General features: G+C 35.6%; 1 protein-coding gene across 1 annotated transcript in view; it reads left to right on the top strand.

Annotated features, from left to right (window-relative positions):
* Window positions 1-13,659, top strand: part of erbb4a (erb-b2 receptor tyrosine kinase 4a) — a 172,165-nt gene that overhangs the window by 132,637 nt on the left and 25,869 nt on the right. Inside the window, exons 9-17 of the mRNA XM_079615910.1 lie at window positions 880-1,006; window positions 3,421-3,494; window positions 4,179-4,269; window positions 5,020-5,219; window positions 7,270-7,402; window positions 9,014-9,107; window positions 9,680-9,834; window positions 11,411-11,455; window positions 11,590-11,722. Of these exons, the coding sequence (XP_079472036.1) occupies window positions 880-1,006; window positions 3,421-3,494; window positions 4,179-4,269; window positions 5,020-5,219; window positions 7,270-7,402; window positions 9,014-9,107; window positions 9,680-9,834; window positions 11,411-11,455; window positions 11,590-11,722 (1,052 nt within the window). The remainder of the gene's footprint in view (window positions 1-879; window positions 1,007-3,420; window positions 3,495-4,178; window positions 4,270-5,019; window positions 5,220-7,269; window positions 7,403-9,013; window positions 9,108-9,679; window positions 9,835-11,410; window positions 11,456-11,589; window positions 11,723-13,659) is intronic.

Genomic DNA, 13,659 nt, shown 5'->3' on the forward strand with positions numbered 1-13,659 from the left:
GTCTATCCATAGATCAGCCAAACCAGCTCTTACCAGCCTCTGATGTAAAACCTTGAAGTATATAGAGAGTAAACGCATACAGAAACTGGTCAATTCTATAATGATTGTAACAAAAGTGTGTTGTCTTTCAATAGAGAAAAAATTAATGAGGGATGACCACAAAATAAGCAGAAGTGATAATGGGCCCAGACAACAAACTGGGTCAATATCAATACTCACATTTAATCATAATTAAGCTCACAATGAGGGAGAAATTGACTCGGTTGATGTTTGAATATCTCTCTCTCTCTTCAGTGAATTATGATAAAGCCAAACTCATTTTACAACAGAGAAATGTATGTCAACATGTTTTTAAGAATATGGCAAACATGCTGCAGATTTTGGGCAGTCGGAGTTGAGTTTGCAAAAAGGCGCTAAAAAAATTACTTATTAGTTATTTCAACCAGAAATAGTTGTTCAACCAGTGTTGTTTAATTATTATTTAAACTTTTTTAGTATTTATTAATTGTTTGAATAAGCTTTTATTTTTATATTTTGGTGTAATAATATTAGTTTAAGTTTTTGTTATGTGCTTTCGCCATTTTTATTTTTTTAAATGTCTATTTAGCTTTCATTTACTTTTTATTTCAGTTTTAGTACTTCAACATGTTTTATTTTAGTTCTGTTTTCATTTGATTTTAATAAAACAATTTATCTTTTCTTTTATTTTTTAGCTTTATTTATTTCAGTTAATGAAAAGGAGTTTTAGTTAGCAACACTTTTCAGGGGTTTTCACTTTTCAAAGTCCTCCATACATAGTAGTAAACAAAGGTTTCAGTGGTTTTTGCTCTCAGTTGTGTTGTGTAAATGCTATTTAAATGGATTATTTGTGGTGTTCAGTGTGTGATGGTATAGGTACCGGCAGTCTTCAAACGGCTCAAACCGTAGATTCCAGCAACATTGAGAAGTATGTCAATTGCACCAAGATCAACGGCAACCTCATCTTCCTCATCACCGGCATCAAAGGGTGAGTCCAATCTATGGATTATAAAACCTTTAGAGTTAAAGGCTTTTTAAATGTGCAGGCAAAGCTTTGTCACACAAACATGCAAAGTTTTTCTATACATAAATAATAATATGTGTTTTACTTAAATGTTTAAAAATTAGGGCTGCACACAATATATCGAAATTATCAGAATATCGCAAATGTATATCGAAACGGCTTTCAATAACTGCGGTTGTCATGAACAAAAGACAGAAAATCACTCGCTGCTCTTGGATGAATAACTTTTGTAGCTTTAATACGAATCAGTATATATTTAATTCATACAGTGATAACCAAGCAGTGTTTATTTTTACATTTAATTATTCAGTTTTTGTTGTTAAATAAACTTAAGGTAGGATAACCTGAAACCCTAAAGCCTGTGGTTTACACTGATGTTAAAATAACACTTCTTATGCTACAGTAAAACACTTCTGCACTTTCAGAAGTTGTAGAGATGTTTTCATGTCACAAAAAGAATGTGAAACACATACTGTATGTAGGCTATATCATTTTAAATATATTTTATATAGATAATTTAAGTTTTTTTACACACTTTAAGCATTATCATATCGCATATTTAATGAGTTATTCCATATCGCATTTTTCTTCAATATCGTGCAGCCCTATTAAAAATGCATTAAAAAAACCTACAACTTATTATTAAATAAACATTCACATTACACATTCTGATCATTTTAGCAATATCATGTCTAATATGGGTCTCATTTTGAAGGTAAAGAGAACAATGCCACAATAAAAGAAAATGCCAATGGGCTCTTTGGCTTGCGGTGTGAACTTGGTCTTTGATTCTAAGGCAGCTTTAAGCAATCAAAGAGCTAGTTTCTGAAACTAATGTTCTGTAGAAGTGTACAATCTGTAAAAGCTGTAATACACAGGACATATCTGATGGGCACACACTCAGATTTTTTAGCTTCAGACTATGTTTCCATTTAGTTGGAGTATATCAAAACATGTTTGATATTTTAGAATACTTATCGTATTGTATTGTATGACACGTCGCTACTGATACCGAAGCTGTCCTCTATATCAGTGTTGCAATAAAATACAATTAACAATACAAAAGTAAATTAACAAGAAATAGTCCTCAATATTGAGTTCTGACTATCTTAAAATGATCTTGAACTTAAATACTCTCGATTTAACAAAACTATATTTCTGAATTGCATAAATGTAAATATTAGTACAATATTAAATACATCATGACAATATCTTTATAGAAAAATCCTAGTCATATTCCTATGAGTCATATTTTTCCCTTACGAAAATTAACCATGGTTTTATTATAGTAAAAGTATAACAATATTTTTTTGGGTGGATTGATTATAATTTGTATAACCTTACTACAAATTCCATGGTTAAACTATGGTTAGTGTAGCAAGGGTTGTGTTGTTGTCGGCCCTCGCTCCCTCTAAACCTATTTTAAAACCACATGTGAATATTTGTCAGCTAAATTACTACTGTAACGTTATAATAATTATGTCCTTTAGCATACAGTATTTTGAGTGATGATAGCAATAGGCTATATATAATAGCAATAATGCTTAACTATGTGTAGCGGTGTAGAGTAAAACCTCACTCCTCTGATTTCATTGGCTGCGGTCTTTTAAGAACGCCTGACTTCCACGCCGGAGATCCGATTCGAGGACCGCACAGAGCGGGGAGAGTAGGACCTGGGTGAGGGGGTTACATATATAAACAAAGACAAAACTATAATAGCCAGATGAAACTAACCTGCACTTGAAGTCCTGAACAAATCAGAAGTGTTGCTGCTCCACCTGGGTGCTTCAACTCCATTCTCGAGTCTCTCGCATTGATTACACTGATCGAAAGAAACCTTTTGGCGGAGGCGCGGACTGCCGAAACGCGTTTGCCAGTCAAGACTAACCGATTCATGATTTATTAGAGATGTATGCAATGCCACCAAATACAGAGTACAAATTAAAGTAGCGAGCCTGGTTTGAAAACGTGAGAGGTAGAAAGTACAGATATTTGTGTAAAAATGTAATGAGTGAAAGTTCACTATTTATTTTTCTGACAACATTTTAAAGTAGGCCTACTTATAGCCTACCAGAAAAGTAGATTTAAGTACAGTAACGCATTTGTAGGCCTACTTCGGTTCGGTACTGCGAGTTTGTGTTCTGAACAATTTCAAAGTCTGGTAGTAGGCTATGATCCCAAGTCATGGTTTAGTTTATGATACCTATTTTTCTCTGTAAACATTTGTCGGTAAATGTGTGATGCCTTGTGTATTTTTCAAATCTGATCAGATTTTAAAAGTCATGTAGTGTATTCCAGCTTTTAGGCCACATATGCACGCGTGTACACATAAATATAACCCTTTTTCTGGTTTGTTTTGTTTTGTTTATTTTTAATAGGGACATGTTTCATGGTATTAGAGCTCTGGACCCTGATCGGTTAAATGTATTCCGCACCGTCAGAGAGATCACAGGTGAGCGACAGTCACCATCCATCACATCACAACCCATTAAACCTGTGTAGCCTTGCGTAAAACCATTAACTTTCTTTATTTCTTCATACATTAACTTTTTATCCTTTGTGTTAGGGAATATTCTTTGTCACAAATCCTTGCGGTATGCAATATTTATTTGTTTATAAAACCTCAAAGGAATGAACTATGACTCATGCTAAAAGCCTTTTGTCACTTTCAACTTGTTCTTATGATTGTGCCAAATAGCTAATGGAGTGAAGCAGCAAAGCAACGTTTTCCAAATGAAACTGATGCACTAAAAAACTGTTCTCTTGTGCACCAACAGTGTACCCTCAGTTTAGACACATTTCACCCAATACGACAACAAAATGATAATTTAAACAATGTGCTGATAATTTAAACAATGTGCGTCTGAAGAAATGATGCTCAGTGTGGTAATGGAACCGTTCTTTTAATTAGCGCAATCATTTCCCTTAATATACTTTCATTTCAAAATAATGGGGTCATTTTACTGTCAGACAGACAGTAATAATATTGTACTCACTGGACCTGTGGCAATATCCTCAGCCGATGTCTACTGTCATAGTAACAAACGTGTTTATCTGTTTCATACTCAGGGAATGAAAAAGCATAATTTGAAGGAGCAAAAGCTGAATATTTTTCTTTTGTTCTCTGTTTTCGTAGGTTTCTTAAACATCCAGTCCTGGCCAGAAAACATGACAGATCTTGGCGTTTTCTCGAACCTTGCCACCATCGGAGGGCGATCTCTTTATAGGTAAAAGCTCATCATCATCACTTGATTCACAACAGTTGTGAACATATTTTGTTCTTAGCTTTTTATTATTTTTATTATTCGAAATAATGGAGTTATAAATGTATGTCGATGGTCCACTTCAGACATTCTACTTGCAACTTCATGTTAACTACCTCTCATTGAGTATTAGTAGACTTTTAGGTTAGGGCAGGGGAAGGCAAGTTTAGTCCTAAGTCCATATATTTAAAATATTTTTTAATGGTTTTAACATGGGGTTACTTCAAGTACATAAAGTCCACTGCTTTTTGTCACAGTTATATGGCTGATGGGTGGATTGATGCTGCCCATGGGTAAAGCCTTTTTTCTTTTTTCTTCACCCAACTCTTAAAATCATGTCCAGAATTCACTCCTGGACTAGTTCAGTTGAAATCTATTAGGCCTTTGTAGTTTCAGAGGGTTGGCAAATATGTGTCGCCATCCCCAGTGTACTTTCCCTGTTCATTTTTGGGCTGAATCTTTTCACAGATTTGCTCATACTCTAAATGATTTAAATAGTCTTTTAGTAATATATTCAGAAGTGTCCTCATTAACTACTTCTAAGAATTCCCTTGCTTCGCATTAAATCCAAGTGAAAAATGTTCACTGCTTGGATGTGGCACTTAAAATAGTTCCTGTAGCATTGTTGTCATTTATCAGAGACATCTTCAATTATATCCTGCATTAATGTGAGGAAGAGTGAAGCAGTCTTTGCTGTCTGTGTCTTCTTCTCAGTGGTATTTCTCTGCTGATCCTGAAGCAGCGCTGGATCTCTTCGCTGCAGTTCCAGTCTTTGAGAGAGATCAGCGCCGGTAACGTCTACATGACCAACAACAGCCAGCTCTGCTTCTACAATACAGTGAACTGGACCGGTCTGTTCCGCACCAGCACCCAGAGAGCTCTGATCAAGAACAACAGGGACACCAGAGAGTGTAGTGAGTGTCGATCAATCGCAGCTCTCATCTACACCTCCATCTGTTCAGTAACTGTGATTTAAATAAGATGTTTGAAGCAGGAATAACAATCTTGGCATGCATTTGTGATGCATTTTGTTTGAAATGCTTCCATATCCAGCGAAGACCAGCGAATCTCAAAAACAGACTTTAATTAGACTGAAAATTGAGGATCAGATTCTGTCATTTAGTTGCTAAAATACAACCAATTTAATTGCATCTTATGATGTCTTATTGCATTTTGTAATTGATAAAAAGAGAATCATCGGCTCAAGCCGTGAGGAAACTGAATATTATGTTGTTATTCGTTTTGTTAACAGTGTTAACATTTTCTTTCCCTGTCCACTTGTAATTTTAGCCAAGTGTTTTTGCTCCAAAAAGATGCAATTTAGATGCATGACTATTAAGAGTTATGCGAAAAACTTATTTTATACACACACGACAGCATTTATCACACATTTATTGTTCAAGGCAGACCAAGCTGTTGGATATTGAGTTAACATAAATATGTTATGTGAGTAAACATATGAAAATTATTTAGATATGAGACTCATATGTACCCAATACATAATAGTTAATATAATTAATATACACTACTCTTCAAAAGTTTGGAGTCAAAAAGATTTTATTCAGCGAGGATGCATTATATTGATCAAAAATGACATTAAAGATCTTTATAAGTTCCAAAAAGATTCCTATTTCAAATACATGCTGTTATTTTTTTCTATTTTTATATCCATCAAAGAATATATCAAATTGATCATGGTTTTGCAAAAATATTTAGCAGTGCAACTGTTTTTGAAAAATATATTCAAATAAAAACATTTAGTTTAGGGTCCAATTCTTGCTGTTAACTAACTATTAACTATGACTTTTTCCTCAATAAACTCCTAATTATTGCTTATTAATAATTAGTAAGGTAGTTGTTAAGTTTAGGTATTGGGTGGATTAAGTGATGTAGAATATGTTCATACAGAATAAGGGATTAATGTGTTCTTTATAAGTACTAATAAACAGCCAATATCCTAGTAATATGCATTTTATTAAGCAATTCCTTAATAGTAAGAATTGGACCATAAACTAAAGTGTTACTAAAACATTTGTTTAAAATGCAATAATATTTCAGAATATTGCTGTTTTTATTATATTTTTGATCAAATAAATATAGTCTTGGAAGGGACTTCTTAAAACTGTTCATCTCACTATTGTAGCCCCAAAAATAGCTCTTTTTTTATCTCACAAACCCATAGATGTTCAATAAATGATAACTCTTTACACCACAAACTGAGTCTATCATTGAAGATAGCCTAAAACTGGAAATAGGCCATTGAAGTAAGATGTTACTTGTGAAAGTTAAACTTGTGGGACTAATGAAGATGTTAACAGACGGAGAGCCATTTCCAGTGCACACCGCCAAGCTGGATATAATTAGTGTGATAATAAGTCTGTAGCGTGAGGGATCAATGGCTCTGTTAGCCGGCTCATTCATTAGCCTCTTTTCCACACCATCGATCAAAGCGAGCGGATCTACACAACTGACCAACAGCTCAGACCCATACACACACACAATGTGTTTATCCATGAAGGACAATGTTTTTACAAACCCAATTGTGGAGCAAGGATAACTGTCTTATGTGGTTGGTGAACTTGAAACATATTTAAATGGTCTGTTTCAGGACCTTCAATTTAATTTTAATTTATTTAAGATTACTGTACATTTTATTATATATATATATATATATCTTATATATGCCCACAGAATAGCTCAAATTAAATGGTAAAATATATATATATTTTTTTTTACAACTTACCAATACATTGGCTGTCGAGCATTTTATACGTTTTTGCTAGTATAACTAATAATAGCTAAATAATTCTCCTTTTAGCATGCTTTCTGAAGTATGGATAATACATGTTCTACAAAAGTACTCATACGGTGTATTTACCACACTTGCAGGATGGAAATATCCAAGTTCCAAATGAATGACGTAGTTGCAGTGTTTTCTTTCTTAATGTTTGTGTGTTTTTTCAGCTAAAGAGCAGATGGTTTGTGACCCGTTGTGTTCGGAGGCAGGGTGCTGGGGTCCCGGTCCAGAACAGTGTCTCTCGTGCAAATACTTCAGCCGAGGAAGGACATGTGTCAAGTCCTGTAACTTATATTTTGGGTGAGGATGTGTGCAAACAAATAATGTGTGGTGTCACTTTGCTTATTTACACAGCTTTTCAAGTTTTTCTTTTTTTAAATTCTGTCTTCTTGCTCTTCTATTTCTTAAACCAGTTTAGATTGCATTTGCCTTAATATGAATGTGTTTTTTCAAATGCAGATTTTTTCAGATAGACTGCTGGCTCCAAAGATATATCTTCAGTATGACTATCATGATCAGACTATCGAGATCAAGGGATCAAAATTATTTTAATGCTATTTATAAATCAAAGGAATAGGCAGACTCTCATGCTTTTCTGGCAGGCTGGAAAAAAAATAAATGGAGACATGGAAACAGGCTTTGAAAAGAACAGGCAAAATGTCCAATGCTAAGATTTTGTTTGCAAATGCATGCGTTTCTTTCATTCAAGAAGATTTGTTTTTCCTAGAGCTATTCTTGAATTCTTAAGAGACCACTGCAAAATTAGCAGTTTCTCTGGTTTCTATTTTATATTTGTTTGATTAGCATGAACATTTTTTTTTATTATTCTATGAACTACTGACAAAATTTCTTCCAAAGTTCAAATAAAAATATTGTAATTTGTAAAACATGTATTTGCATAAAATGACTACTGGTCAAAAAAAAAAAAAAAACATGCCGTGTTTTCAGACCTCAAGTAATGCAAAGAAAACACTTATTTTATTTATTGACCCAAGCCGCATACAAGGCTATCCTGGAAGAAAACTAGCTTCCTTCGGCTCTGACAGTGTTCCCCAACTCGAAGGATTGTTTTTTCCTGCAGGATGATGCTCTATGCCACACAGCAAGGCCAATAAAGGTGTGGATGGAGGACCACCAGATCAAGACCCTGTCATGGCCATTCCTAACTCCAGGCCTGTCACCTGAACCCCATTGAAAACCTCTGGAATGATCAAGAGGAAAGACACAAGCTGTCAAACGAAGCCGAGCTGCTTGATTTATTTATTTTCCATCTCCCAACAGCAATATGACTCTTCTGAAGTAAAAAAAAAAATACCATCATGTTGTTAAACAATTAATACAAACTTGTTTTCTTTGCATCAAGGTCTGAAAACACGGCATTGTTTTTGTTATTTTGAACCGTTGTCATTGTCTTGTCATTAGCAAATAGGGGCACTTTAAGTTTTACTTCAGGATACCACAGATTGAGGGTAAAATACACTTATTTTGAAGAGAAATCAATACAAATCACAACTAGAGACATGCATTGGCTGGGTGATGTTTAGTGTGGGATGAAAACTTGCAGTTTTAGACTTTGAGTTGGCACTCATGCTCTGGAGGTTTGATTTGTTCACATCTTAGATGCTTCTTTCAGGTCTTAATCGGCAAGCTTTCTTCCTTTGCTCTCTTCTAATACTCTCAATGAAACTATCAACAACAGAAACAGATGAAAGTAGCATTGGCAGCTCCTTAAGCTGTTTCCACTTTCATTGATTTATATGACTTTTCTTGTATGTCTGTTTAGTTAACTGACCTAGATTTGGACTTAATCACACTAGCCCCTGGTCGCTATGTAAAAATTGCACTACATGTTGTAAATACATTCTGTATCCAATACATGGCTCATCACGCATTGTTCTTTGTCTGTTCAAGGGATGTTCGAGAGTATGCCAATGGATCAGTTTGTGTTGAGTGTGACAGCCAGTGTGAAAAAGCCGGAGAGAAAAGTTTGACCTGCCATGGCCCGGTAAGAGTCTAAACGCCATGCGAGAACCTTTCGTTGCTGGATTTTGTTTTGCTTAAAATAAAACTTGATAACCTTGTCATTGAACAACAGAAAAGCCTAGATTTCTGGCAGAGTCGAATGCGTCCTAATCTCATCGCAGCTTCAGACTGCATATAAAAAGTTGTATTTAGGGACCAGAAAGTCCTTTAGAGGCCAATTCACAATGTACAGTGTACCGACAAATGCTGAACAACACCGAAAGTCACCAGCTTTCAGCACGTCACTTCTTTAGACATTCTAATCCCAATTCAGCAAGTTTAATCGGTGAAACACACAGAAAAGTGTCTGTTGCCGTCGGTCTGCATCTGTCGGTGCGGTGTCAACTGGCCCTGGAACTTCATAAGATGTCGTTTTTGTGGTTGAATGTGTTAGAAACCGTATGAAGATACAAAATAATGATGCATCATTGGAATTATATTACACGTCTGTGCTTGTTTGATTACATAAAATTTCCTTTCCATCTTTTAAACAGTGCTTCAGTCTCTTGAGACGCATTTCCTAATCTTCTATCTTTCTCTTTTCTCCCATTACAGGGTCCAGATCACTGCGTGAAATGCTTGCATCTGAAAGATGGGCCCAACTGTGTGGAGAAATGCCCTGATGGTCTGCAGGGAGCAAACAGCTTCATCTTCAAATATGCTGAGACCAACAACGAGTGCCATCCCTGCCACCCCAACTGCACCCAGGGGTAAGACTGTTTGCTTGTGTTTGCACTTGAATCTATTTGTAAGCTTCTTTCCTTCCTTTAACTGCATCAAGCACAATATGCCCAGAGCACGGACCTAATTGCCCATGTGGGTAAAGCTGTCGTGCTTAGCGCATTCAGTCTTAGACACATGGGCCTGGGGGATTTGAGAGCAGAGAGAACAGGTTCCTGACTCCACAGATCAGTGGTCCGCAACTGGTTTTGCTGCAGGACCCAGATTGCATATTGGACATCAAGTGTCCACCTAACACTAACCCAACCTTTTTCATTGGACAAAAAAGTAGTTGACATTAAACAATTATTAACATGTAGCTTGAGTGTTTCGTTTGTAATAGTCACTTTAAGACTGTCATGCTCTTCGGTGAATCTCACGAAAACATGTCCCGGTCACATTTCAAATCAAAAGAAAATTGAAAGAAATGGTATTTTGCATGAAGAAATGAAAGGGTATTTTCAAACTTTTTTCTTTTCACATTGTGACATTAGTTAAAGGGGTGGTTGAGTATGATTTCACTTTTCTAACTTTAGTTAGTCTGTAATGCTAAAAATACAACACTCAAAGTTCAAAGCAAAGGAAGATATTTTCTTTTAAAGAAAAGGACTACAACAAATCGCTGGTATGGACTACATGACATTCCTCCCGGGTTAGTGACATCACCAACCCTAAAATGTACATAAACCCTGCCACCGGGAACACACAGTCCATGTTGAGAAGAGGAAGAGTTGTTGTATAACAACATTTGTGAGTCAGCTCAAACTTTAGCATCCATCTTTTCACATGCAATGGAAAGTCACTCTGTGTGCATCTCACAACAGAGATTTTGCGTTTTTGCAAACCCTCAAAAAGTGACAACTTTAACATGCTATGTAAAAATATCTGTGGGGTATTTTGTGCTAACACTTCACACACACACTCTGGGGGCAACATATATTTATTTTACATCTTGTGAAAAGTGCATTTTGCCACCCCTTTAAGCATTTATTTAACAAGTAAGCTCAATTTTCGGTAACACTTTATTTCGATAGTCCATAGTCCATAGTCCTAGCCATAAGTAGCTTTGCAGTTACATGTCAACTAACTGTCATTAGAGTGTTAGTAGACTGTCTACTTAATATCTGCTAACACTTTATTTTGATGGTCCCCCAACAGATATTCTACTGATTATAAGTAACTTGGCAACTACAAGTCAACTCATTCTACTAACCCCAACCCTAACACCTAACCTAACAGTCTACTGACAGTCTACTACAGTCTGCTAATACTCTACTGAGTGTTAGGTGACATGTAGTTGCATAGTTAGTAGAATGTCTAAAGTGGACTATCGAAATAAAGTGGAACCCAATTTTCCTATTACCATGTATGTATCTGGTCTTTGTGAGTTTATCATTGCTCTAATACAGTCATTTAAAAAATAGGATAATCATTTTGTTCTTTTTTATTTATCTGAATAAATTAAATGTAGTATAATAAATACTGCCATACATAATTTAATCTACCAGTCTGTTGCAATATATCTCAAATATGTTGATTATAACAATATGATTGTCTGTGTTGCAGTTGTACTGGACCCCGAGTGCAAGATTGTGTTGGCATGTTGGACAGGTAAGGGCTTTCAAAAATGCAACTTTGGTCAAGTATAATTTGCAAAAAAAATAAAAACAGAATATATGATCACATAAAGGATATTTATATATATCAAAAATAATGAACTAATCAATTTTCTTTTGATCTTCCAGGACTCCTCTGATTGCGGCGGGGTTAATCGGGGCTCTCTTTGTGATGGTCATCATAGCTCTTGGTGTGGCCGTTTACATCCGCAGAAAGAGCATTAAGAAAAAGAGAGCTTTACGTCGTTTCCTGGAGACTGAGGTGAGAGAGGCCTGTTCTCATATGTGTAGTAAATGAGTAAGCACGGACTAAAACAGGAACATTCCATACATTATGCATCATATCTTGTGTCTCTTCTGTCTGTCACGTTGCATCAATTTCCTCCCCTGTCCACAGGTTTTTCATTTCTTTTTCGTTTTGTTTCTTGGTAAGGTGCATGCTTAAAAATTCCCCAGCATACAGCACATAAAGTATTCAGCGGAGGGCCTTCCTTAAATGTGTGGCAGGTTTGTTGGGTTAATGCATAGCCCTGTTGCCCTGAATGACTGTGCAGCCTATTAAAAAACATGGCCTGTCTATGCTGGTTTGGATAATTTGCAGGTGGAGCAACAGTGTTATAGACAGCTGTCAGCTTGAGAAGATGCCCTGTATCCAAAAGCTGACAGAGACACTCACGCACTAGAATCCTGAAATCCGTTTTAGCAAACCTGAGACCTCTGTTGAAGTAGAAAGTGATGCGTTTCTGCCAAGAATGTGGAGAGGTCTAGCAGACCACCCGGATGTTTGCCGATTACCTCAGAGATGTTTTGAAAGTGTAGCTAACTTTACAGATCAATTTCACACTAAAGAATTAACAAAAGTGGCATAAAAAATACAAGCTGCCAATTTCTGCTTTAAAGCCTTTTTAATGCATCTCCTCATATACCGGTACTTCCATTGTATGTGCTTTTTTACACTTTTTTTTGCTTAAACTGAGAAAATTTCGAATTCTGTTGATGGTTATATTGAACCTGAAACACTAATTTACTTAAGAAGAAAGGCAAGCTCTATATTATTATTCTACCCATACACTGTCCTTTAACAGTGAATGTTAAACAAATGCTATTTCAGCACCACATATCTGGACAGCTCCCTCAAATACTCAGTATAAATGCTGTATTTAAGCACCACATATCGGGACAGCTCCACATTGTGTGTGTTCAGTCGACACATCCATAAAACCAAATGACAGCCTTCTGTTTTGTGCTGTGATTGGTCACTTAAATTAACTGTTAGTCCTGAATAAGAGAGAACCAAATTTACATGTTTATAGATTGTTAAAATGTCACTATTAAAATGCCTTTTTCATTAGGTAAGATTGAACGTTCTGAGTGGGCTGTTTGTACAGGGTGTGATGAGAGATACATTCTTTCTTCTCATAAATAAGAACATAAATAAGCCCCCGGTTTCACAGACAAGTTTTAAGCCTAGTCCCAGACTAAAATGCATGTTTAAGCTGTTAGCAACTTGCACTTACATATCTTAAAATACGTCAGTGCAATTGTTTTGTCTCCAGATGCACGCCAGTAATGTTTATTTTTTCTAATGAATGTTTATAAAAGCTTAAATGTTCTAAGTGAACTGAGGTCTAATCCTGGCTTAATCTAAGCCCTGTCTGTGAAACTGCTATCAAGGGTTTAATTCCTTAATTCAGAAAAACAACAACTAAGTTGTCATTTAGCAAATACTTTTTCAATTTATTTTGGTGCACTTATTACAGAGACAATTCCCCCGTAGAAACCTGAAATGAATAGTTCATCCCAAATATGATAACTTATTCAATGTATGTCCTTCTAAACCCATAAATCTTTCGTTATTCTGTGTAACAAAGATGTTTAACAGAATGTTCACACTACACTTCTGCAAAACTTGTATGTATTATATTATATCATATTAATTACATTCTTTTATTTATTTTAAATCATGTTTGGAGCTCGGTAGCAAGTTATATCATTTGGAAAAGAGCACTTTAGACATTCTGCTAAAGTTTTCCATTTGGGATCCACAAAAGAAAAAAAAAAACATATGTTATGGAATATGAAGATTAAAGATCAACCAACAAAAAAAAAAGCCAGTTTACTGGAGACACAATGATGGTACCTCATGGATCAAACTTTATTGGGTTTGAACCTGAAATCTTTTGTTTGTCAGTTAAATCT

The sequence above is a fragment of the Phoxinus phoxinus genome, assembly GCF_949152265.1.
Source record: "Phoxinus phoxinus genome assembly, chromosome: 6".
NCBI classification, from domain to species: domain Eukaryota; kingdom Metazoa; phylum Chordata; class Actinopteri; order Cypriniformes; family Leuciscidae; genus Phoxinus; species Phoxinus phoxinus.